Raw genomic sequence first — 25,725 nt, 5'->3', positions numbered from 1 at the left:
CCAGTTTGCTGAGCTCATCAAAGCAGCAGAGCAGAACAAGGACCACTATCAGCTGCAGTCCAACATGATGGATTCAAGTCACAAAACATATAGTATTATTTAGTTTTTTCAAAACAAACGCAAAAAAAAAAAAAAAAAATGTCTGAGATCAAATCCGACTCTCTGAGAAACACTGCTGTCTGGGATGTTAGCAAAACTGGCACAACTCACTCAAAATCAAGATAAGAGACAAGAGGCAATCGAAAAGCATGTCTCATGCGGGCACAGATGCTCTGGGCCAAGCCAGACTGGCGCAAGAACGGGTTTTACAAAATGCCGTTGCTCAACAGAAACCAACATCCTGATTTCCAGCGGTCCTGCTACCGTGTTCACTCTGGCATGTTGTTATGTTGCATTAGTGCAAACAGAGAAGAAGACAGAAGTCCTGCACACTGAGATTAAAGTTCAGCCACCGTCACATAATGCTGACTTTTCTTTTTCTTTTTAATCAGCAATGCCAAACAGTCTTTCCAAGGTTGCTGAGTTAAGCAGAAGTCAAATCCTCAAGCATCTTTGGTTATAATTTTCAAACAGGCAATCTGTTGTGAAAGAAATGTAACATGCCTCTAAAGATGCTCTCTGTGAACGGTTCTTTATGGCTTTCACTGGCAACCAGTGTAAACAGCCTCTGCTCAACGAGGAGAAATAAAAACTTCTATGTTTAAAAACCGCAAAGCATATAAGATGTTCCCAGTTACTAAAGCCGTCTGCACTTCCAGTGGTACAGAGTAAAAGAATATCTGCACTTTTCTCAACTCCATCTTAGGTTTTTAGATTCTTTCTGCCAATCACATGTTGTGCTACTCTGAAAACCTTATTTCCAGTCACAGCAGGCAGCTCTTTTCAAACTGTGTCCTCCTTCCCAGCAGACAGAAAGTTTTAGCAAACAGCTTGTGAATTATGGATTTTGAATTCTGACGCTAATGCTATATTGAATGTAAATAAGGTGAGAAATATGCATTTTACATAATCTGAACTAAGTTATGGTGCTGAGTGGACTAATCTGACTGGTGAAAATAAGAAAGCACTCCAAGTATTTAATGTGCTTACACATCCTATTAAGTGGTTATATGCTTATGACATCTGTTTTTTGGGACATAGCCTAAAGACCATTTGTTTTTGTTTTTACGAGTTGCCAACAGACCTACTTTCACTTTTACTATTTGCAACACTGAGCTGCAGTGTGACAGGGCTACGTGGTTTTGTGCATTGCTGTGCTAAAAATACAGATACGTGCAGGTTTAGCACCTGAGCAAGGACACGACGTAACCTTGAGTCCTGGTTTTCAGATCATTTTCTGCAACTTTCAGGTTTTAATGTAGAATGCAAACTGTGTGTTTATTAGTTTTTGTTTTTTCAGGGCTGTTCTTTTGCACAGTCAATATGTATGTATGTAAACACCTCATGCACTGTTACTTTTTAACGAAACTGTTTATAGTGCCACATTTCCTCTTATTTAAATTCTGTTAGTGGTAGTTGAGCTGCAGAGAGGAGGAGAGAACGAGTGGGAGTCAGCGAGAGAGAGAGAGAGAGAGAGAGAGAGAGAGAGAGAGGTGAAAAAGCGTTCAGATCGAGATTACGCAGAAGTGGATCAGTCAGTCCTGAGAAGACGAAGAAGAGCACAGAGAAAAATGAGGATCTTCGACTGAAATCTGGTATAACTTGAACCCACACCCACGTCATAGTTTGCATTAGTGTGCTTCTATGATAACTACATAACTGTCGATAATCTAAATATTTAAAGATGAATTATCACCTTTAAAGCAGCATGCTTTTGTACAGGTCTGGCTAGAGCTGATCATCATCATGCATTTCTTGTAGTCTGAGTTTCATTAATGTGGTTAAAAAAACAATACTCAGAGTTAAAGTTGAATTTGACTTTTGCATTATTAATATTAATTTCCCAGATTTTCTATTGAAATTTTATATTTTTCTCATGATTAATAATAACCTTGCTGTATGATTTTCACACTGTGTTTACGTCAAAAGTGAGGCTGAAAAAAATGGCACAGTCTGGACTGAAACAGTCTACTTAACAGCATGTTTTTATTTTAAGTTTCTTTACGGCTGGAAAAATCAAGTGTCTTTACATAAATGTACCTAAATATATTTGTTGTCTACGGTGAGTCAAATACTGAAAACCTCTGAAGTAATTTATTACTTTTGGCTGCATAATTCAGTCTTACTGAAAAATTCCAATGTCTTATCCAATGTTTGATATCAACTCAACTTTGATTGAGTTGCATACATGTATTGAATAATAAACAAATATACCGAGGCTTACAGGATTGCAAACACAGACCAATGTTGCAGGTTAGTTGGTCTGAAGGGAACATTTGAGTCCAAAACTTTTAAAGTGTTTTTTCTTTGCGACCACTGTGAATGAATTTTAAGGATTATATTGACTAAAAAGCGTAAAGCAGAAGAAAAATAACCCCTGAATTAACTGCAAAGTAAAAACTGCAAAGTACAGAGAACCTCTGCTTTCAGTGACAGTGCAGATCCAGCCAGTGTCCATAGGTCGCTTAGCAGAGAGTCCGGAGGTGACACTGTCAGTGTGGAGTTAGCTATTATTGCCAATATTGACAGAACTGTGGTGATGCTCCCAAAGTGACAGCATGTGCTTGTTGATCATTATACCATATATCATTTAATATTATATTTGATTATGACATTAAATATCTACTGAAGGTACAGGAATTTGTATCAGTCGTGCTTAAAAAGTGGTTCTTTGCTGGCATCAAGCCTTAAATCTTGTTTTCAGTTAATCTTTAAGTTCTATTATTTTGTTTTTTTTCTTCCAAGACTTTTTCCACCAGAGGTCCTGGGGGTCCATCTTTTAGCTTGCACACCCTGTACCCTCCTCCGCCTGGGCGGTGTGGCTGCTGTCAGCATCTCCAGGGCAGATCCATCCAGCTTCAGTAGCCTCCAGTAAGGTGAGCTTCACAACTTCAAGTAAAGTTCCCCACATTCTAGGAAAGGCTGCTTCAATGTGCCATTGTTATTGTCATGGTCTCACTTGCAGCTGCTCTTACAGACGTCTGCCTCCACCTCTTGGAGAATTAATGAAAACAAACTGCTTCAGCAGCAGCTGCATTAAAGCTATAAGATGCACCCTAGATAAGAGCCAGACAAGTTCAGATAAAAACATGTTTAACTGGGTCGAGTTGGCAGACAGAGATGCTCTGAGCCCTGCTAGTTTGGTACAAGAACCGTTTTTTAAAATTTGCTTGCTCAGCAGACACTAACATGAAATCGTGTTCACAGCAGATAAACCTGCTGAACTCCAAAAGTAAAGACCAGGGACCAAATATCAGTGCAATCAGTGCAAACAGCAAGGTAGGAAGAAGCCCTGGACACAATCCAGGTTACAGACCAGCCACTGTCAATGTAACACTGGCTTTTCTTTATCAGCAATACAAAACTGTATTGTCCAAGGTGACCGAGTTCAGCAGCAAACCAGAGCTTTTACCCCACATAATATCTGCTCAACAGGGGGAAAGGGAACCATATGGCTTTTAAGTTCGAGCACCACAATGCATTTGACATGTTTCTAACTACAAATGTTCTTTTTGATTGAAGAGAAATTTCAGCTAAGATTCATCTGAATGCTGCACAAGTAGAAAAGTTGTGCTACCACCAGCACCCTTTTTTTTACCTCCAGATTAATACCTACATCCCTTTTGTGATGTTAAAGTGAGACGGAGTAAAAAGTATCTGCAGTTTCCTTCAGCACCAACAAAGATTCTTTCAGCCAATCACTTTGAAAATATTTGTCTAATCACAGCTTTAGTTTAGTTTTTATTAGTTTAGTTTTCCAAGTTCACAAAATTGCTTCAGTTTGTTTTTAATGTTTTTCAAGTCCAGTTTTTATTTTTATTTAAGTTTACTGAAATGTTTTTTCACATCTAGTTTTAGTTTACTTTTAGTTAATTACAAAAACCTTACTGGACACTTAATGACAGTGTTATAAAATAGCTTGTGAATTGTGGAGTGTCAGATTTCTGACACTATTGCTAATATTTGGACATGTCTATATTGGACGTAAATAGAGGTGATAAATATGACTTTTGTTGTTTAATGTGGGGTTTTTTTTGTCTTTTTCAGTCTCCCATGTGTTCACTCCATAATTTATCATGCAGTGTGAACATAATTCAAAGAAAGTTACGAATAAACTGAAAGAATGCTGAGGTCACTCTTGGCTGAGAGTCAGTGTTTATGTCTTTGTGGAAGAGGCTACTCATAATGTTTTGGTGCATCTATACCTTCTGTATTACAGCAACAGAGGTGGCGACTTGTAACAACAGAAGGATGGTAGGCAGCAGTAAGCCAGCACCTTCTGACCGGGACACTAAGTCGGCCATGCCCGGGCCGCCGCTGTCATACTGCTCCGAGATGCTGCACAGCCAGGCTGACTCCTTCCTCATGGCAGCCCGACTCGTCCGCAGAGGATGGCCCAATGAAGGGACCAAAACAAACAGGCAGCTTTCACAATCTGATGGTTCAGCACGTCAACCCATTTTCACCAGTTCAGAGGGGCATAAGACTCTAGTCAGGGTTAGGATTTGCCGTAAGGACCCCATGAGAAGTTGGACTCTTGATATGAGCAGTGGGGAGACATCCCTGGATGGAAAGACAGGCTTTGAAAAAGATGATAAAGCCAAAGAGACATCGGAAGGTGCAGCCTCACCAAACAGACCAGAAGAAAGACAGACAGGTGTAGTCTATGTTTGGAAGTCTAGTTGTCGCATCACATGCAGACAGACCAGAAGATTCAAGGCCCCGGTGCTACCAGCCATTGCTGAAGTCGAAGTTTAAAAGAAGACCTGTAATTGAATCTACAGGTGTATGAAGTACAGGGTTAATGGTGATTGTAAACTTGAATTAAAAAGTGCTAAAGTACCTGTGAGTTTGTTTTCGCTTCATATAAGTAATTTCATTTGCCATCAGTTCAGGAGTTTTACAGATGAAAACCTTTGTTTTTGTTCTTCATTCAACTGGAATTATCCACAATCAAGATGCTCTTAAAACACCAGAGTAATTCTAAAATGGACTTTCCACTGTTGACAGTGTCTGCAAAAGTTACACGACTATACATCTCGCAAAATCTGAACACTGAAGACAAAATCGACCAGAAAAGGATTTTTCTTTAAAATAAACTATAATAATTCATAAGTACATCAGCTCCCTAACTGGCAACTCCCGATATACCAGCAGACTAGTGAAACAGAAGGTTAGCTAATAATCTCTGGTGATTTAAGCTACATTAGCTAATGTTTTGAACGCCATTTAGAGAACAAAGATAATTCCAGAAAATAAACTAAGATACGGTGTTATTAACACTATTAATTAGTTGTTTTTAAGGGTGCTCTGATGAAAGGGTCTAAACTCGCCTGTGACTGAGAAACACGCTATGGTGTGAGCTGAGTTTAACAGCAGCGCCATCTAGTGGCTTTTAGTGGAAACAGCAACTTCATTAACAACACTTCCCAAAAGGATAGGATTTGATTTTAGTAAACTGTGCTTATTTTACTGTTTCATTTTAGGTATTTAAGCAAAGATGAGAAAAATAAAGTCGATAGCTCTGGGTGTTGCCCAGCTGTCTCCAATAAAAATGTGGTTATTATTCTAACTACAATTATTACCTGCAAGACGCTCATTATGGCTCATTTTTTTTCCAGGTATAACAAAGAATGAACACGGGAAAAACAAACAGACAAAATATACCAGCTTTGGGGGGGAAGGGAGTTATCAGCTGAAGTGCAAAAAGCACCACCCTGCCTTTGCCATCGTTGTTTAGTTGTAGCTCAAGGAAGACGTCATTTTACCGTAGTGTACTTGCACTCTAGTCTCTTCATTCAGGCTTCAAAGAGAACGTCAGGTATTACTTTTCTTACCTGGAGTCCACAAAACATGGCAGTTTTTCCTTCAACTTCAGCCACATCTGAGCGATCATTGGGACAGGCCTGATTTTTTTTTTTTTTTTTTTTAAACGCATTTATTTTGTTTGCGCACAGCCACATTTCAGTTCAAAGCCCCAACACCAAACTACAGAGACAACTGCAGAAACGCAAGGTGCATCCTTCATCATCATCACAGAATGCCACCTAATGCACCAAGCATCAATAGTGATGAATTTAAAAAAAAAAAAAAAAAAAAAGTAACGCATGAAGCATCTACGTGCACATAATGGTGCGGACAGAGGTCCAGGTGACATCCAGGGAACACAGACGTTTGGATTTGGGATTCCCTGGAATTGGCATGCTGAGGCAATCACAAATGACTGAAAAATAAAAACCGCAGGGGCTCAATTGTAGTTCAGTAGGAAACTTCCTTTTCCTTTTTGGACAGTTTCTATTGAAACAGTTTTATCTAATGACTTGGACCATTAACAGTAACATTAAGAATTAAAAATACAAAGATCATTACAAACCAGAATGTTTATTACTAATAAATGCCAGAGACACTGGCTGAGACGACGACACTGGCCCTCAAGTCCGTCAAGAAAAGAAGAAAAAGAAAAAAAGACATTTAACTTCAGAAACGGTCATTTCTAAAACCAACGGCGTATGAAGAACACGATCTAAAGTGACAAAACATTTCCCCTCCCAGCACATCCCACACACCCCGCAGGCTTCCAGATGTTGGGTTCAAACAGCCTGGAACAGTCTTTTAACCTGTGTTTTACAACTGATGAAATCTGGCAAGTTAAAAATCCTTCTTAGGTACACTGGAATCCATGTAAGGAGGGACAAAGAGGAAAGAAAGGGGGGGAGGGGGGAAAAAAGAATTCCATAATCAACATTATCCTTGACATTTGAACTTTAATCCTAAACCCACTCAATGTTTCATATTCCTCCCCAAAACCTGGAAGCATCAGAACAAAATTTACTGAAAACTGTATTTATTTGTCAAAAAAGCTCCTTTACAGCGCCAAGATTTTCAACCTGTAAAGCCATCAAACATGTAAAATACAACCCTTACAATACAATAGAATCAAAACAGGTACCAAAAAGTACAGTAAAAATTACACTTCCGGTGGAAATGTGGAAGGGGACGAGGAAACAAAACAAAAACACGAGGGAAAAATAAAAACTAAAACTGATAGGGTTTAAAAAACAAAAACAAAAAAAGAAAAGAAAAAAGTTACATTTCTGGTGTTTTCTGTACAAATGGTCTTCTGTCATAAAAGAGGTCGAGTCTGGCCCAGTGTGTGTCCGTCCAGCCGTCGGTCTCACTGGATCACTGGAGTCCTGAGGGGTGAAACACATTAATGACACAGCTGGAACAAACCATTCAAAGTCTAATCTTTTCAAAGGGAAATTAAACTTTTAAAAAGACAGCTTTCTATGAGTATTTTAACTTGAAAACTTCAATCTGTTCTCCACTTACAGCAGCTATTAGTAGCTCAGTGCCAAGTGAAACATCTAAGTGCTCTCTATTTCACTTTCAACAGCAGAGATGCTCCTGGCAGCCAATTTACTCAAGTACAAATAGTTAGACTCTGACCCAAACAGATGCAGGAACTAACACGAGCATGAGGCTACAGGAGGACGTCCACATGTTCGCCAGTTTACTATGATCAAATACTCAGCTGAGACACAGCGCCAACTGTAAATGTGTCCTCCAGGTGTTCAAATGGAGTTGCATTAAAAAGAAACCAAAAATAAAAACAAAAGAGCAACTAGTCATCAGTTATGTCTGCAGGCATCTGTGTCCAGCAGTAAAACAATCCTGAACAATGATATTTATGCTAACTGCAGTCAGTCAGCAGCAGGTGGCTGCCTAACAGCTAACATTTTGGGGACCTGTGTTCTATTATTAAAACACAATATTTAATCCAACTGCCTGGCATTTCTGGTGACGATTGGAAAGGAATGTTTTCCCATTTGGTGAAAGCCAGGACTGACCCCACAGCTATGTTTGGGACAATGACAGGTCAAATCAAAGGGGAACTCATGCGAACTTGAAATTACAACAGCAAGGTGTGAGTGGGGGTCTAATAAGTCTATCCACTGTTTAAACTGGAATACGTAGCACTAGGACACAGTCGCACATGTTGCGTTGTAGCAATGTCATACCTTGCACTGCCAAGTGACCATCAGTATGGCTTGTAGTTGGCCTGGTGTCCCCCCCGCCTTGGGGTTTTTCCATAGCTGGCATTGCCCTGGTCTGTGAAGGAGACGCAGTATTAAAGCAAGAGCTCAACATCTGACAGATGATGTTTGAGTGTTAAGTAAAGAGCAGGACAGGAACCCAGTTCTCCGGCTCCCCAAACTACACTCTAGAGGCTTGAGAAGAAAACATGGCACTCAATGATGTCTTAAACACTAAAGATGGGTGGCAGGAACGAGGCAAACTCCAAGAGTCAAACCAGGAAACGCGAGCCAGATGTGTTTTGGCAAATTTTAGGTTGTTAACCCTTTAGAGCCGGTCGGAGCGGGCACGCTCTGTTTTGCATAACTATTTTTAAATCCCGGTAGCTCTGCAACCACGTAAGCTAGCGCAATAATTTGTTTTGCATATGAAACCGGAGGAGTTGTACTTACATCTTATGCCATCAGCTTGTCCTCGGTCACAGTTTCCTCCCACATATAGCTTTACAAAAACTGCATAAAAAGCACTTGCAGCAACAAAAACATAATATTCCAGAAACACGCTTTGCCGATCAGCTGTTCATAACACTTCCTATGTTGGAATATACGTCAGCACGAACTTTTGCATGTCCGCCATTACCTGCCCGAAACCGGAAGCGACGTCATTTTCGTGGGGTTTTTTTTTTACCATCAGGGCCACAGGGCCTATACGGTTTTTAAAAGTTATCTTTGACTTTATGACTTTCTGTGTCGTTTCTGGGATACTTAGGACTCATATTGCACTGCTGGAAATAGTTTATTTTGATGCATATGCTGCTTTTTTGCAAATTTGCATTATAATATTTATTTTCGTTTTTCCTGCAGTGTATAAAAATTGGTGTATTTCAAAAATAAAACTATGAAGACACTCAAAATAAATTTCCTGTGGTGGGAAACTATTTTGTGCAACTTTTTTGTATTTACAGTTTTGAGGGATAAACCTCTTAAATTTCTCTAACTAGAAATATATGTTAAAAAAGCAAAAACGATTTTCAATTTTTTTGTAGTTTATTGCACTTTTTTGCAATTTATGTAATTACTATGCACTTAATGAATACATATTATTAAAATCTGGGCTATAATTGTTGTATTGATGTATAGCAACTTGAAATGCTCCCAAAAATGGCACTACACCATGTAAAAATATAATATAAGCTCTGGCGGACTTGGTTCTATGGTAGGTCTTAAAGGGTTAATGCAGCACCAACTTTATGCATCTATAGGAATATAACTGAGGGAAAAATGAACATCTTAAACGTTATGTTAGCAAGTTTATCAGAGCAAGTGGAACAGCTCAAAGGTCTAGAAGTACTGGCATGGCTACATCAAGCAGTTTACTCTTGTACTGTGGCTGTAGTGGGGGCGGGGTAAGAGGAAACAATCACAATCAGTACTGACGCGTACACCTCAGGTTTGGGCTTCGATGTGTTAACTGTTACTCCAAGTTACAACTCGTCTGCATGTTTGCACTTACTGTAATCGTATCCAGGACCATATCCGTAGTAACCAGAAGAGTAGTCATAGTTGCTGTAGTTGCCATATCCACCATAGCCATAGCCTTGGTTGCCATATCCTTGGTTCCAGTAGTTTCCATAGCCCTGGTTCCAGCCCTGGCTCTGACCTGAAACACAAAGTGCACATGAGTTTGGTCTAAACTTCAATATCATCCAACTCGAGAAGTACACGAGAAGTTCCAAATTACATATTAATACCCATTACCACTAAAACGTGCTGTCAACAGTGACCTAGCCTCTTAGCATTTACCCGATCATACAGATTCAAAACAAACAAGAAAATCCAGAAAGGAAGAGGGTGATCATCGTCATTTACCTCCACGGCCCCTGCCTCCTCGGCCTCCTCCATAGCCACCTCCACGCACTGTTCCGTACTGCTGCTGCTGGTACACCTCCTTTGGCTGAGCAATTTTCAGCTCACACTAAAAGAGATATACATACTGAAAAATCCATTCTCTCCTTTATGTGGCCTTTAAAACAAAACTAACGTTAAAACCGCCTTGCGATATTTATAAAAAACATTTGCAATTAAAGAGTGACCCACTTCCCATGTGTATACAGAGAAAACTCAAAGTTGTAAATTTCAAAAACATCTCAAGCATTAACTCAGGGTTCAACTACTGACTTGGTCAAACATCAGTTTGCAACAAGTTAATCTGTAGTGGCTTAATCTTTGTCACTCTTCACCAAAACAGATCACAGGTGAGGCTGCACTGTCCACCAGGTAGCTGATTAGAAGAATTTAAGCTGATTTCCAGCTGTACATCAGCACTTCTGGAATAACTGCTTACCCGGCCACCCTGGATGTTGTGGTATTTCTTCTCCAGACACTTCTTTACGCTGGTTTCCTCTTTGTATGTGATGAAGATGAATCCCCTCCTTTTCTTTGATTTGGGGTCAATTGGGAGCTCAATGGTTTCGATCTGAAAAAAAGGGAGGATTGGAGAAAAGATTTTGATCAGAAACAACAAATACGGTGCATGTAGTATGACAGTCTCAGGAGTAAATTATCTCTGCTTTAAAAATGTCGGCCACATCATTTAGTCAAACTTCAAACACACAAACAAGTGCCAGAATATCTCAGTTATTATTTATCCTTAACAGGATGACTTCCTCAAATTAATCTACAACTTTGTTGTTTACTGGCCAGTGGTGATGTACATGTGGTTAATTTATGGCTTAGACCAGTTTAGCTGGTAAGAACAGGATTAAAACTGTAAATAATGTGTTGAATTGCATGAGTGTACAAAGTTGGGCAAGTCAGTGGCTCTCAAACATATCCACGGAGTTTGTACAGGAGAATAAAAATGATACTGCCATCTACCCAAGTTTAACTCTGGAAACACTTAACCAAGAAGACTCAACATACAAGAGAGATGCAGTGGTTGCTGCATTCTAACCGCAGATATTTAAAATACATTTTATTTGAAACCAACCTCTCCAAAGGCGCCGAAGTATTCCCTGATGGTTTCCTCAGTTGCTTCTGGGTTCAAACCCCCAACAAAGATCTTCTTGACAGGATCCTTCTTCATAGCCATCGCCCTCTTAGGGTCGATATTGCGTCCATCCAGTCTGTGTTCCTTCTGCTCGAGTACCTGTGGATACAGATATATTACCATTAACAGACAATAACAGCACAGAGATTAGAGTCATCATCACAGAGATGACTAATAATGCAGACAAGGCAGTGTGGCTGATTAGCATATGATTCATTTATATTACTAAGAACCGTTCTCCCATAAAAGCTTCTGGAGCCCGTTCGGGATGAAATTATGCTCAGTTACGAGGGGAGTCACCTTATCCACGCTGGCAGAGTCTTTGAAGAGAACGAAACCAAAGCCTCGGGATCGGCCAGTGTTTGAGTCCATCTTGATGGTGCAGTCTGACACCTCACCGAACTTACTGAAGTAATCCTTCAGGTCCTTTTTACTCGTATCCCAGCTGAGGCCGCCCACGAACATTTTCCTGTAAAATTACATGTAGACATTGCTAACATTTCTTCATTTACAAGGTTTCACAGTTTATTTTCCCAAGGCTCATCATGCCAGCACGAGATCCTCGCACACATCACATGTGGCCAACCACAGTCCAACCAGACACTCACCCAGCATCCTCCTCTCCTTTGCTAGCGTCGATCTTTCCGCCATCTGTGTTGTTGTCCTGCTCCTCGTCCCCGGCCATCTGCTCCAGCTCAGCTCCATTCTGCTCCTCCTCTCCCTCGTTGCCGTTCTGCTCTGATGTCTCCATGAGCAGGTTGTCAGCGTCTGCCATTCTGACGGTGGGATCTTCAAATGACTGAGATGGGACAGGACAAAGTTTGAGAGATTGGAGAAGTAGGTAGCAGACTACATTAAACCAACATTTATCAATTCACGCACAACACTAACTGGAAGCGGTATTGTTTTCTTTACGTTTTTGATGCTTTATAAATACTCTTCAACAAGGACAAGAAACCTTTTGTTCATATCACTACCTGATCCCATCTTTGCTCTCACTTGCTAATTTGTTCAAATAAGACTGATTAAAATTCAGCCACACTTATGCTGACTTTAAGTCGCTCTCACATTGGTTTTAAACTCACTCATACTTAAATGTACATTACATACTCTGCAACAGGCAGAACTTCTAAAATGCTGTTGATTTATTTACCAAAAGGATCCTCTATGATCTATTAACTGCAAAGTTTAACCAAAACAAAAAACGAGGCAGCACTTCCCATCTGAAAATACTGACGTTTAAACTACAGAATGGCTTTTACTAGCGTATAATAAATGTATGGTTTTAGTCCTATATTATTAGTTGATCTTCTGTGATCAACTAATAGTGTGTAGTATTTTAAACATTTGTTACATCTTAATTTCTAGTGATTTTTAGGATCCTACATTTTAAAATGTATAGTTTTAAAGGTCCTTTGTTAAAATAGTTAAACATAACCAATAGCATCATAACAAAACAACAGAATAGGCACATGGCTTTAAAAACACCCGGGATAAAAACTAATTAACTCTAAACAGATACACACAAAGAGTGTACTCATTTAAATTCAAGTAGCAATAGAAACTATTTTTTCCCAGAGTTTGGAAATTACTGTATAAGGAGAGCCGAAACACGGCCTAAAGATATTTCTATTCGTCCCTATTTTCAGAGAATATTGGGCATAAATCGGAATGCTAATAAAGAGCCGCATACATAATGCTAACTGAATGCTAATTTTAAGTTAAAGCGTTAGTCCGATCATTGCAATGGCGCCATATATCGGCAGGTTATTTATTATTTACACACCACCGACCATCATCAGTAATAAGACAGTTACACGCAGTTGTGCGTGCACCAGTGACCCCACAGCCGCGGTTGAAAGGAAAGAAAGAGCGTGAGTCTTCCATGTTGTCCAAACGTTTAAGCGGACCGCGCTTTGCTCCGTTACCGCTCGGGGCAGACAGCAGGCCCGGCTATCAGATGGGCAACCAACCAAACACAAAAACCGTTTAGATGATATAAAGTGCACTTAAAAACTGCCATTATGCACAACGGATGAGAATCATCAAGAGAACAAGAGACTCATAGCGTGCAAAAGCCGCGCTAACGCACATTAGCACGCTGCAGCTAACGAACTAGCCATGCTTACAGGCTACCAAGAAAACACCGCACACGAACAAAATGGTCGCCGCAGAAGAATCACGATGGAAATAAGCACGATATAAACCGGAACTCCTACAGTTTCTATTTACTACTCTTATATTTGCTATTACCCAAAATAACAATAAAAACGTGTTCTTACTTTGACTGAAAATACCGGGGACGCCGAGTGGCTGTTCAAAATGGACACGCTCCAAATTCGCCGCTAACTCGTGGCAACATATATATGACCGGATGTGACCAAGAAACAACCACGTCGTAATGTCGACATGCGTGATTGGACGAAAGCGACCCTTTTGAAGTTAAAGGCGTTGGATCATTGGTTGACTGTTCGCCCGCTGTGACAAAAGCCACATTCAGTAGCCAAACGTCCTTCCTGCTTCCTGTGTTCTGCTTTCTTTTTAGAGTGGCGTCTCAAAAGAAACGTTTTAAACATGCTAGGCTTAAAAGCGTGAATAATACTAATGTGTGTTTCCGTAGCTTCATTTTAGTCGGCTACAAATAGCTTTAAAAGTGAAACCGATGTTTGTACTGTAGCTTCGCTACATTGTTACGATCCTCTGCGACATCAGGGATTAAAGAAGACATTTTGTACTGTTCATATTTGTCACACTAACATGTTTCAGATCATCAATAATATTTTAATATTAGACAAAGATAACCTACGAAAAAATAAAAATACCGTTTTTAAATGGTGATTTTATTTATTAATGGGAAAAATGCCCCTATGAGAATTAGTAATCGCCCCCTAAACCTAATAACTGGTTGTACAACCCATGGTAGCGAGAACTAATAAGTCTTTCACATTGCTGTGGAGTTTTTTTTTTGCCAATTATTATTTGTAGAATTAATAATAATAATACATTTTATTTGAAAGCGCCTTTCAAAAACACTCAAGGTCACGTACACCATAGGTGTCAAACTCTGGCCCGTGGACCAAATTTGGCCCGCAACCTAATTACATTTGGCCCGCGAAGCCATACCAAATTACTATTAGAGCTGGCCTACTGGTATTATACAGCTAATATATATATTGTTTAGTATTAAGCTTTGCATGTTCCATATTCAGTTTTTCAGCAAAACGTGTTTGAGTCCATAAGAAAAGATTCATTCTTATATCTGGAGGAATAAATATATTTCAATAAATATTAACGTTAGCCCTGTTCCAGTTTTGAATTTTGGCCCACTGTGTATTTGAGTTTGACGCCCCTGCTGTACACAGCAGAATAAAAGCAACATAAAAGCAAGCAGTTTACAGCAGCGGTCCCCAACCCCCGGGCCTTGGACCGGTACCGGTCCGTGAGTCGTTCGGTACCGGGCCGCGAGAGTTGAGGCTCAGGTGTGAAATGTATAGTTTTCAGGGTTTTTATCGGTTTTCAGCGTTATTTTGTTATCGTTTTTATCGTTTACTCGGTTTTCCTGGGTCTTTTCACGTGTGTTATGAATAAATTTTCTTTTTTTCGGTACGGTACTAGTTTTATTTTGTTGTATTTATCCGCGACACCTTAAAGGCCGGTCCGTGAAAATATTGTCGGGCGTAAATCGGTCCGTGGCGCAAAAAAGGTTGGGGACCGCTGGTTTACAGAATTGTTTTAATGTAGTCAGATTGGAGGGTTTTTGAACCTGAATGTCCTGTTTACGGTCATGCCAAAGCACCTGAATCTGGTTTAAGTCTGAACTTTGACTACACACTCTTTGCCTTCTTCTTCTTCTTCTCCTTCTTTTTTAGCCTTTTAGAGGTGGACTTGCTGAGAATCAGAATCATCTGTCTTTGGCCAAGTTTGTGCACACACACACACACACACACACACACACACACAAATAGACAGTACATGCAGTATATATACAAACTATAGGTTTTTTATGGCAAGTCTTCCAGGTGCTGAAGCAGCAAAGTGACCCTAAACAATCACACTACCACCACGATGTTTGATTATTGGTATGATATTCTTTTTCTGAAATCTGTTAATTTTACACCAGATGTAACAGGTCTTAAACCTTCCAAAAAGTTCATCTTCTGTCTCCTCAATCCACAGAATGTTTTCCCAAACGTTTTAGGGATCATCAAGATGTTTTTGGCAAATGTGAGACGAGCCTTTGTGTTCTTTTGCAGTGGTTTCGTCTTGGAACTCTGCCATGGATAGCATTTTTGCCCCCAGTCTCTTTCTTATTGGTGAATGACGACCTGACCTTAACTGGGGGAAGTGAGGCCTTCAGTTCTTTAGAGGTTATTCTTGGTTCTTTTGTGACCTCCTCGATGACTCGTTGATGCTCTCTTGCAATAATTTTGGTGGACTGTCCGTCCACTTCCTGGGAAGGTTTTTTCATTTGTGGATCATGGCTGTTACTTATTGATGTGTTACACTAATGCAAATTTTAGTATTGATCCGTATACAAATATAGGTCTAATATTGCTGATGCCAATACTTTTACCCTATAAAGGCAGCATATGTAGAGGAGAGCAGTGTGTCATGATTTATGAGATGAATCATCATTAATTAGACACGTATGTGAGGATGCTGTTTGTAGATTACAGCTCAGCATTCAATACCATCGTTCCCTCGAAGCCGGACAGGAAACTGCAGGATCTAGGACTGAGCAGCTCCCTCTGCAGCTGGATCCTTAACTTCCTGTCTGACAGACGCCAAGTGGTCAGACTGGGCAGCATCACCTCATCCCCCATCACACTGAACACTGGTGCTCCACAGGGGTGTGTACTGAGCCCTCTCCTGTACTCACTCTACACCTATGACTGCACGGCCACTAACAATTCCAACATCATTGTGAAGTTTGCGGACGACACTACAGTGGTGGGTCTTATCACCAACGGTGATGAGACGGCTTACAGGGAGGAGATCAGCGCACTGACCCACTGGCGCCTCCGGGAACGGTGCCCAATCGAGGAGGGCAGGGATAGCTCAGTAGGTAGAGTGGTTGGGGGTTGGGTCAAATGCAGAGAAAAACAAATAATTTCCCCACGGGGATCAATAAAGTATACACTATTATTATATATACACACATGTAGAAAAACATATTTAGTATACACATTCAGTAATGCATACACTCTTATATTGTACATATATTTATTCATATAACTCTCAGATTTAGCCATTCTTATATTTTGCTTGTTCTTATGGTATTGTATTTTTGCACACCTCTGTTGCTTGTGAAGCTCGCACACAAGAATTTCACTCGCATGTCCTGTACCAGTGTACCTGCACATGTGATGTGACAATAAAAGTGATTTGATTTGATTAAATTAGCAAATTCTGAACAAATTTTAATGACTACTGTATCACTGTCAATTTCCCCCACAATAATTAATTAATACAACAAAGCACACTTTTCAGCATTTGACACATCCCACACAAAAAAGCTCACATACAGAGAAAAATAATAGTGAACAGGACTCAGGTCAACTTATTCTTGCAGAACCTCCACAACAGCCCCAGGTTCTCATGCAACACCACCCCTGTGTTAAAGAAAATCTTTCCATTCAGGAGTTGTAATCTGTAGGAAATTGAGGGAAAGTAGGTTTAAACTATAGTTACAGGCCAGAGAGTGATTCTTCATTTACACCAGAGCCAAATAATGTGGGGTAGAAACAAATGTACTTAAAACACAAGAGTGCTGGGGATTTGTAAATAGGGCAAAACGTGCCAGTCCTGGTGGTCAGGACGACTGTTTACTGCTTTATCGGGCAAGTTGAGGCACGTACAACATGGGCACACACACACACACACACTCATACACACACACAGTAAAGGGTATCTGTGGAGACAGTTGTGTTTCAGCAGTGGTCACTTGTAAACAGAACGAGAACTGCAGCAACGACAGGTAAGAACGCAGCACATTTTAAACATGACTAAATTCTTTCTTTTTCTACTTTTTTTCAGTAAAAATATTTTCCAAGTTTACTTAATCCATCCAGTTGTGTCAAAGTAATGATTATGCACTATACTAAATGTGTAACATGACTGACATGCCAGTTGAAGAGTTTGTTTTGGAAATGGAGGATGGAAAGGCCATCAGGCTCAAACCTCAACCCTTTTTGGATCTTCACTCAGCAATAATAATCTAATTAGAGCTTTATGTCCCTGTCTTCCTTTTCCCTGCAATGTGGATTTTCCAGATTTGTAGATGTGGATAAATAAAAAAGTTAAAAATCCTTAACTGGAGTGGGTATTGTTATTTAATTTTAACTAAAATTACGTATTAGACTTTGTCTTTACATCAAATATTAACTTTTTAAGAAGTCATTGCTTTATAGAAACAGATTAAAACATGACACAACCTGTTTCTTGCACATACGCACACACAAAAAGTATGGTTGTGGTGCTAAGGCCCATACGTTGTTACCAAAGACCAAGTATAAGAGTGAGAAAAGTTGTCTTAGACAGTGTGACTGCTTTTGTTGTTCTAATAATGATCTCTTACTGCATGTGACTCATTCAAACTTTTTTTTCCACGGCAAAAATGCATTAGAAGGCATAGACGTGGCTTTGCAAAGTGGTGACTTCACTCTTTTACAGAAGTATAGGACTAGTTTATTGAGCTCCCTCCTGGAGTGTCTGAAGGTTGCCTGGTAACTGCTCAGAGCTAATCACATGAAAAAAAGGCTTTTTGCACTTCTGCTTGTCGGGATTTATAAAGTGCGTATGGATTAAGTGGTGGATTTTGGATGTTTTGATAAACAGATCCGGCACCTTCTGGTCAGAACAGGGTTACAGATTCCCTGTTTTTCCAGTCTGAGTAATCTGCTCCCTGTACCCTTACATTTACTAAACATGAAAATGGCATTTGCTAATGCTTCAAGCTATTTTTGACACACACTATTACATTGTAAAACTGTGTTGTAATTTGCATGTACTCATTTGCCCTAAACAACATATTTAAGCTACTTCTGGCTGCTCCTTTGCCCAAAGGTTCACTACAGGAGCTCTGCAAGTTTGATTCAAATAGTTTTATGCCAGATACGCTTCATAATGAATAATGAAGACATTTTTGTCTTTGGCCGGAATTGAACCAGCAACAGTTTAATTGTAAAACATGTTAACCACCAGAACAACTTCCAGATAAACATAATCTGCTTTCTGGGATAACCACTGCACACCATTGGAGGATTTAAGAAAAAAAAATCCTGTCAGAGGAAGCATTGGTTATTATAAGAGCTTGAAAAAAGTGGGCAGCTGGCTGCTTGAGATTGTGAAGACATTTCACTTTGTATCCAAAACACTTCTGTTCTAAAAATAAAAGGCAGACAGTCCCAGGTATTGGCAGCTCGTTGACCTGCTATTCATCATGCGAGTCATCACATGAGCCAAGGTCTGGGGGGAAAAAACAAAATCAACAAACAAAACAAAAACGAGTCATTACCGTCACTGGGGGTTAAAGGTGAAACCACTGTGAGACTTTGCCCCATCCCACGATGTGCTTTATTGATGTTACCTGAAGGAAGGTGTGAGTGGGGGGTTTTGTTTGTTTTTTAAGAAGTGGGAAAATCACATGTGGTTCCATTTAACTGACTGAACTAAATTAAATACAAAGTTACAAAATATAACAAAAATTATAAAAATCTCAGAATATTACGCAGATTATATATATATATATGATTGACATTGGAATTGTAACTATATAACTATTTTCACTGTAGAGGATGTGCAAATGTTAAGGTTGTGCATCTATTGCACGCTCTGCTTAGTTGGATGGGTTGCAGAGAGAGATGGCCGAATTCAGGAATGATTTCCTGTGCCGTTCAGTGATGCAGATGGGCAATCTCGTAAGGTATCAGAAACAAGGTTTATGCAAGAAAAGGGTCTCCTGCACTTCTGCTAAAAATATTGCAGGTGTGACACCAGGACCAGACACTGCACAAGGGCCTTCAATGAAGAGTAAAAATGAAACTGACAAAAGGCAAGCTAAAGGGGACAAAAATATACATTTTATTACAACAAGCATTTACTGCAAGATTACAAGTTTCTGATGGTCAGTGTGATTGGGGTGGCTGTATAGGCAGTGTCGTTAGCTGATTGTTCTTACACGCTAATCACTAACTACACTACCAGTACAACCACCACACACACCAGCGCAGCTGTATTTCCTTCCAGACTGACCCGCTTTACAGGTAAATATAGATTCAGTGTTTTTCAAATAACTTTTGGATGTTTTATCTAAAAGTCCTAAATGTTAAGTTAACTAAAACTGTTTAAGAGAGGGAGAAAAAACCAAAACAAGACATGTTATGGCCAGTAGAGCTGGCATGAATCTATTTATTTCTTTTCAATGACAGGTCAATGTTACTTTATTCACACTTTAATTTAAAAAAGACAATTAGAGTGAAGAATTATTTAAAATATCAATTTTCACATCTTAAAAACATACTTAAACAGCATTACTTTAAATCAGGTACAAATAAGCTTATCCTTTAAAAGATGTACAAAGTGTGTGGCCTAAATCCGACATCAGCAGGAACCAGATTCTGGTTTGTAGCTTTAAGGCTAGGATCGCGATTTGCTGACCCAGTGGTACTTGTCAACACGAGGCCCAGTGAAGGTGAACGTGGCTCGATAGGATCTGAAGCCTTTCTGGCTTGAGAAGTGGGCTCCAGCAGGAGCGCCATGAGGTGGGAACATGTCTCCTGGAAAGCCTTTCCGCTTCTCCCTCAGCCAGCTCTGAGGGGCACCTGGAGAGAACTCGCTGAACTGAAGACAGGTACAACAAAGTCATTTAGAAAACCTGAGATCTCTTAGAGAAGTTACTAAAAATACTTTGCAAAGCTCTAGCTTTAAAAATGTTATTCAGCAGAATTACATTTTTTTTTTTTTGGCTAAAAACCTGCTCCTGAAGATGGTCAATCAACTTGCACTTTCAGGAAGCCTACTTTTTCCAAGTCTCATGTTAATGAGCTTACAGAGAATGAATATGTTAAGATATAAAACACTACCATCATCATCGTCATAAAACAAGCTTGGGAGGCTTTAAATTGTCCTGCATTTCATATATTGAACTCACCCTGTAAACACTGTTGGGGTTGCTAACAGTCGGAATGGTTTTGGGTTCACTGTTCATGGGTGGGATTTGAGGGCAGAGGGTTGAAAGGCTGCTGCTGCTGGTACTCATGCTCATGCTGTTGTCTCCACCTCCATCTTCATCCTCATCTGATGAGCTTCCTGATGGGACCTCGAGACTCGCCCGTTCCACAGCTTCATGGATGCGGCGGGATAATTCCCCATCACCGCGCCGACAGTTGTCCACCACTGAGACGCAGAATGGACTGCTGTGTTCACCATACCTGCAGGGATTCAAAAGAAAATTAGAAACTGACGGCAAATTCAGGTTTCACGATTTCTTTGTACATGTACAATGACAATAAAGGGCTTTTCCATTATGAGGCCAGAAGTTCCACCTTAACACTGCTCTAAACATTTGTTCCCCCACCACTCCTTGTCCTAATGTTCTAGAAACCTGCCAGAGCTGTGACAACATCAGCCCGACTCATGTGCTTCACATATCTTTAGTTTAGTGGCAGGAAATCAGGACAAAAAAAAGCTCCAGTAAGGAAGCCAAATCAGCCCTTTTCAGTCACAATCCATTCCTTCCCTTAGCAGCAATGATCAAGTACACAACTATGAATATATTAGTACATGCCCATGACAAACTTAATTACAAGTAATCCGATGCTTATTTGTAAAAATGAAATTACAACTATAGGTGTGGTAGATGCACAAGGTAAAATAGTTAACAAAAAACAGGTCATTTTATCTTCGTGCTAAATGGTTGTCAGCCAATGCAATGGTATATTGATATAGATAAGAACCTTCAGTTTGGCTGTTAACTCCTGGTGGTCTAGGAGAAGTTGAGATAAAGATTTTGTGTATTATAGAAAGACACTCGTTTTATTGATTCAACATTAGGTTTGTAACTCGCTGAACCACTTGTTAGCTCTAGCTTTGGCATGAAGACACTGCTAACTAATCATATCACCACCTGTTTGAGCCATATAAAAAAAAAAAAAGTTGATTAGACCAATTTATTTGCACTTTTCCTCAAGTCTTGTCACTGTGTGGATGATCAATAATTAGATTATAATTAAGCATTTACTTCAAACTCTGCTTTTAAACTGACATTAAAATAAATGGTTATTCATGTCTTAATGATATCACCATCTGGTTAGTAAGTTAGATGTGAAACCAAAAAGGACTGAGGACTTTGAAACAATGTAACCTGCAGCGTCGCACAAATGCAAGGTGACTAATGATTAAAGCAAACCTGCAGGACACCTCTCCAGGGTCGACCCACACTGTCAGCTCCTGGGGCAGGCCCAGGTCCTCGTACCTCACCCCGCTCCGCTCGCAGACCTGCTCCAGCACCGGGTCCTGTAGCCGAACACTGTTCATACGCAGACACCTGAAAAACACCGGGCAGCTCAAAGAAAGTTGTTTTGGTTTTTTTTTAATAGTGTTGCAATTTCACATGTCACCAAGATATCAAGTCCAGTAAAAATCCAATTAAAATATAGATGGAAGAGTAGTAGTTGGTGCCAGTTAAAGGTGGTTTAAAGCCAGACAATTAGGAATAGCATCAGCACATTAGTTCTTTAAATGGTACAAAAACAAACTGAAGATCTCTTTCATGAATCCTAAAATTGTACGATTTCTTTATGTCCCGAATCAAATGAGAAAATGCAGAATATTGAACTATAGAGTCGCCTGTAGTGTGCAATGCAAGCCCCATTTATTTTAATTAGAGCACAAAAAGAGGGGGGGGGGGTATTTCCCACGACAACACCTAATATTACAGGGTCTAGCACCACTCAAAGTGAGCAGTGGAACGCAACTTTGTGCATTTACTCCAGTACTTTACTTAAGCACAGCTGCAATGCAAATGTATTTCTATTGTGCTGGTTTCTACTCCCTGCACCACCGTAAGGAGTCTTGTACTTTGAGTCTTCAGACCTCTCCTTTGGTTGCTCAGATAAAGTGAGCAGATTCTAAGTCAAGCATTTTTCTGAGCAGCTGAGCAAAGCTTAAAATTAACCCGCCAACATTTAGATTGATATCCATTATATTCCTGTGAATAAACCTGAGAGCTGCAGTCCTGCTTCTTACTGAGGCCAGTAGAGTGGAGCATTACAAGTGTTTTTCCAGGTGTTTTGATCATTTACAAGGTTAAATAACTCAAGTATAATAGTTGGTATTTTAAGTAAAGAATCAATACTTTCAATTACAAAGTGGGTTCATAATATTTGTTGCATTTCTGAAGGCAGAAAGAGTTTCATAACCTTACAATTTTAAAGATTTGGATACTTTATAGCCAAGTACATTTAATACAATCAGCAGCTGCAACATTAAAGTGACATTCATTAAAAATAAAATCAGTAATTGTATCAAAATATACAAAATAACATAAAGTTACTAAAGCAAACATATTCATTAAGAATTTTGACTGAGAAACATTTATTATTTCAGCAGCGAGACCTTTACCTAAGGATAGATACTTTACAAAACAGCTGTTCACTACAAAAAGGTTCTCAGGCTCCAACTCAGCCACTTCATTTTTATCTATACAGCACCAAATCACAACAACAGTCACCTCAAGGCAGTTTATGTTCAAAGTTAACATGCCTGCAATAACACTCTGGATGCAGTACATGTACATAAGCCACCAGTCTGAAAAATACTTAAATCATTTTATTTTTAACCATTTATTTCTGATCAAATAATCTGATTTCCTGTGGGTCCCCAACCAACTTGTCTTATAGTAAATCCATACAACTTAAAAGGAGAGTGCCAAATGGATACACATTCAAGCTTTGAAACAAAGTTTTTCCTCTTAAATTTAATTGAGTTTTAATTTTTAATATTATGTTTGGTTAACTTTTCATTTTTAAAAGGGAAGCAGGACCTTCAGCCATTTTGAAACAACCAAAAAAAAAAAAAAAAAAAAAATTGCTTTTGGATTACTGACCTGTAGGCCTGACCCCTGGCGGGTGCACTTGGGTGCCAGTGGTTCTTGTAGTTCTCAAACAGAAGGGAGGTGAGGGAAGCAGCAAAGCGCTCTCTGCTGTCATTGTCCAGACATCCGTATCTCTTCACCAGCCGAGCCAAAAAGAACACAGCGGCAGCAATTTCCTCCTTCATGGCGACACACTTACCGAGCACAGCAAACTGAAACCGTAATTTAAAAAAAAATTATCTCTTCAGATAAAACGCATGTAGGGATCCTAGTACCACAGAAAATAAAAACATCCAGAGCAAACTGGAAACCAAACCAAACAATTCAAGCAAACATATTTGCTGCTGAAGCTCAACAGAGAACTCAGCTTGAATTGTAAGGCAGCTTCATCAAAGACACCAAAACACAAATATATCCACATGCATCTAAATGTGCAAACGCAGCAGCACCCTTCTCAGCAGTGAAACCTCACTCAAATCAAATTCTAAAAGAGTTTTTAATAAAACCACCGTTCAGCTGTGCGACCAGCTGCCACAGCTGATGCTGATTTACTTAATGACTCCTCTCAGGGTTAAAATGTAAACAACGCCCTGTCTGCACTTCTTCAATGTTAAAATGCCCCAAATTCAATGAAATGTGTGAACAGTTCTGTGCAGCAGGAACAGACTTCTACATTAAATCTGTCCATAAAGCCCAAGCAGAGAGAATATTTACATTTCTCAGCTCATCAGCACATAAGAAGAGAGGCATTTCTGATGATGGTGCAAGACTGAAAAAGTTGTTTTTACAACTTATATTTATTTTGTTGAGTCAGTTTCATTTAAAATCACTTTCACTTATTTATGGTGATACTGTTGTGCAAGACGGTTCTGGGGCCGTTCTCTGTGGAGCTTGGATGTTCTATACCTGCACGTGTTCTCCGTGGTTCCTCCCACAGTCCAGAGACATACATGTTTCTAGAGTGATTCTAGAAATATGCATGATAGACTAGCAGCTCATCATAATCCTAGCAAGATATTTACCTCTGGAGTTGTTAGTCAGTGATTACATCGAGCCTATTTTGTATTTTAAATGTGACTCTAATCATGCTTGTAATTGATTATTTACTTTTATACAATAAATATGTAGCTTGCAAGGAAAAAGAACAATACATATATTTTTGTTATTCATTTGTTTGGCGTTCACGAACAGCCTATTTTGTCACCTGACTATATACGGTGATATGATGAAGATGAAAGGAATAACGTGATAAATTAACACGTCTGCCACGTCATGTCTTTTCATACATGAGCGAAGCAATTGTGCCACAGGCCTGGCAAAAACCATTACAGTGCACAGAAAGCCAGAGGCGGGGAACACAGCTGTGAGATACCAATGTAAGTTTTCCAAACAGTTTATCAGACAGGTCCAAGGTTGTTGCCTCAATTTTGGGAAAATGAGTGAAACAAACAGATCCTTTTTTTGTACACGCAAGTGAAACCTTCCTCTAAGTAGGCCTGGAAATTATTCTCTTGATAAACTGATTAATCGGTCAACTATCCTATTAACAAGGAAATCTGTTTGTTTTTTTTTCAGGTTTCAACATGACAAATAGTCATGCAATCTACTTCAAACACACATTTTTGCTTTTCCTTTTAACCTCACTAATAAAACAGGGATTGTCTCCTTGTTAGTTTTTTTCTGCTTCACTTACCCCATCCCTCATCCAGTCCTTGAACCTTGAAGATGTATCACTGGGGACCTAAGTAAGCTTCACAGTTGTGTGCATCACCATTGGGGTTTAGTCTTTTCCATGTTGCTGATCCTTTGATATTGCTCTCTTGCTCGCTATATAAATATCTCTTCTCATATGTGCAAACGTTTTAGGAAGGTGTGAAAAAATGCTGTGAACAAAGAATGCTTTAAGAAATATAAATGATTGTTTATTGGCCCCAAATGTATTCTGCAGTAGGATGACAACTCCAAACAAACACCCAAAGCCATTAAGAACTATCTTCAGCATAAAGAAGAACAAGAAGTACTGGAAGTGATGGTACGGCCCCCACAGAGCCCTGATCTCATCATCGAGTGTGTCTGGGATTACATGAAGAGACAGAAGGATGCAAGGAAGCCTACATCCACAGAAGATCTGTGTTTAGTTCTCCAAGATGTTTGTAACAATCTACCAAACAAGTTTCTTCAAAAACTGTGTGCAAGTGTACCTAGAAGAATGCAAAGGGTGGTCACACCAAATATAGATTTGATGTAGATTTCTCTTTTGTTCCTTCACTGCATTTTGTTGATTAATGAAAATAAATGATTAACACTTCCATTTTTGAAAGCATTCTTTGTTTACAGCATTTTTCCCTCACCTGCCTAAAACTTTAAATATCTAAAAAAATCTCTCTATATAATTTTTAACTCTTAGATGTGGTATTAATGTGACAGCACATAACTTTTCTCCCCCA

The 25,725-nt window shown here is 39.5% G+C and overlaps 2 protein-coding genes and 1 long non-coding RNA gene across 3 annotated transcripts; 1 reads left to right on the top strand and 2 right to left on the bottom strand.

Annotated features, from left to right (window-relative positions):
• The first annotated feature begins 1,520 nt into the window (after window positions 1-1,520).
• Window positions 1,521-4,939, top strand: LOC146624741 (uncharacterized). Its single transcript, XR_014906537.1, has 3 exons — window positions 1,521-1,694; window positions 2,845-2,975; window positions 4,319-4,939. It is a non-coding gene; the product is annotated as an uncharacterized LOC146624741 (long non-coding RNA).
• A 1,513-nt stretch (window positions 4,940-6,452) lies between these two features.
• LOC146624740 (heterogeneous nuclear ribonucleoprotein A/B-like) lies at window positions 6,453-15,102 on the bottom strand. Its single transcript, XM_085364723.1, has 9 exons — window positions 13,467-15,102; window positions 11,793-11,983; window positions 11,485-11,653; window positions 11,125-11,283; window positions 10,480-10,611; window positions 10,005-10,110; window positions 9,649-9,795; window positions 8,121-8,211; window positions 6,453-7,292 (listed from the first exon to the last, which is right to left on the bottom strand). Exons 2-8 carry the CDS (start codon window positions 11,957-11,959, stop codon window positions 8,141-8,143), a joined length of 951 nt encoding a protein of 316 aa, XP_085220849.1. The 5' UTR covers window positions 11,960-11,983; window positions 13,467-15,102; the 3' UTR covers window positions 6,453-7,292; window positions 8,121-8,140.
• Window positions 15,103-15,200: 98 nt separating this feature from the next.
• On the bottom strand, window positions 15,201-25,725 carry btg4 (B-cell translocation gene 4). The gene is made up of 4 exons (XM_085364722.1): window positions 23,291-25,725; window positions 21,593-21,730; window positions 20,336-20,615; window positions 15,201-20,025 (listed from the first exon to the last, which is right to left on the bottom strand). The coding sequence occupies exons 1-4, from the start codon at window positions 23,461-23,463 to the stop codon at window positions 19,822-19,824; spliced, it is 795 nt and encodes a 264-aa protein (XP_085220848.1). The 5' UTR covers window positions 23,464-25,725; the 3' UTR covers window positions 15,201-19,821.

The sequence above is a fragment of the Diplotaxodon limnothrissa genome, linkage group LG10 (assembly GCF_057381915.1).
Source record: "Diplotaxodon limnothrissa isolate DT_005_m linkage group LG10, D_limnothrissa_male_GT1.1, whole genome shotgun sequence".
Taxonomy (NCBI): Eukaryota; Metazoa; Chordata; class Actinopteri; order Cichliformes; family Cichlidae; genus Diplotaxodon; species Diplotaxodon limnothrissa.
Note: the sequence above shows the minus strand (reverse complement) of the source record. Positions and strands in the feature narration are given on the sequence as shown.

What these genes read in the sequence shown, in the direction of transcription:
- LOC146624740 (XM_085364723.1), bottom strand. Translation starts at nt 11,959, where the DNA reads ATGGCAGACGCTGACAACCTGCTCATGGAGACATCAGAGCAGAACGGC. An exon ending in ACTCTGCCAGCGTGGATAAG is followed by an intron (nt 11,284 to 11,484) that starts GTGACTCCCCTC and finishes CTGTATCCACAG; the next exon opens with GTACTCGAGCAGAAGGAACA. An exon ending in ACAACATCCAGGGTGGCCGG is followed by an intron (nt 10,111 to 10,479) that starts GTAAGCAGTTAT and finishes TATCTCTTTTAG; the next exon opens with TGTGAGCTGAAAATTGCTCA.
- btg4 (XM_085364722.1), bottom strand. Translation starts at nt 23,463, where the DNA reads ATGAAGGAGGAAATTGCTGCCGCTGTGTTCTTTTTGGCTCGGCTGGTG. An exon ending in CCTGGAGAGGTGTCCTGCAG is followed by an intron (nt 20,616 to 21,592) that starts GTTTGCTTTAAT and finishes GAATCCCTGCAG; the next exon opens with GTATGGTGAACACAGCAGTC. An exon ending in ACCCCAACAGTGTTTACAGG is followed by an intron (nt 20,026 to 20,335) that starts GTGAGTTCAATA and finishes ACCTGTCTTCAG; the next exon opens with TTCAGCGAGTTCTCTCCAGG.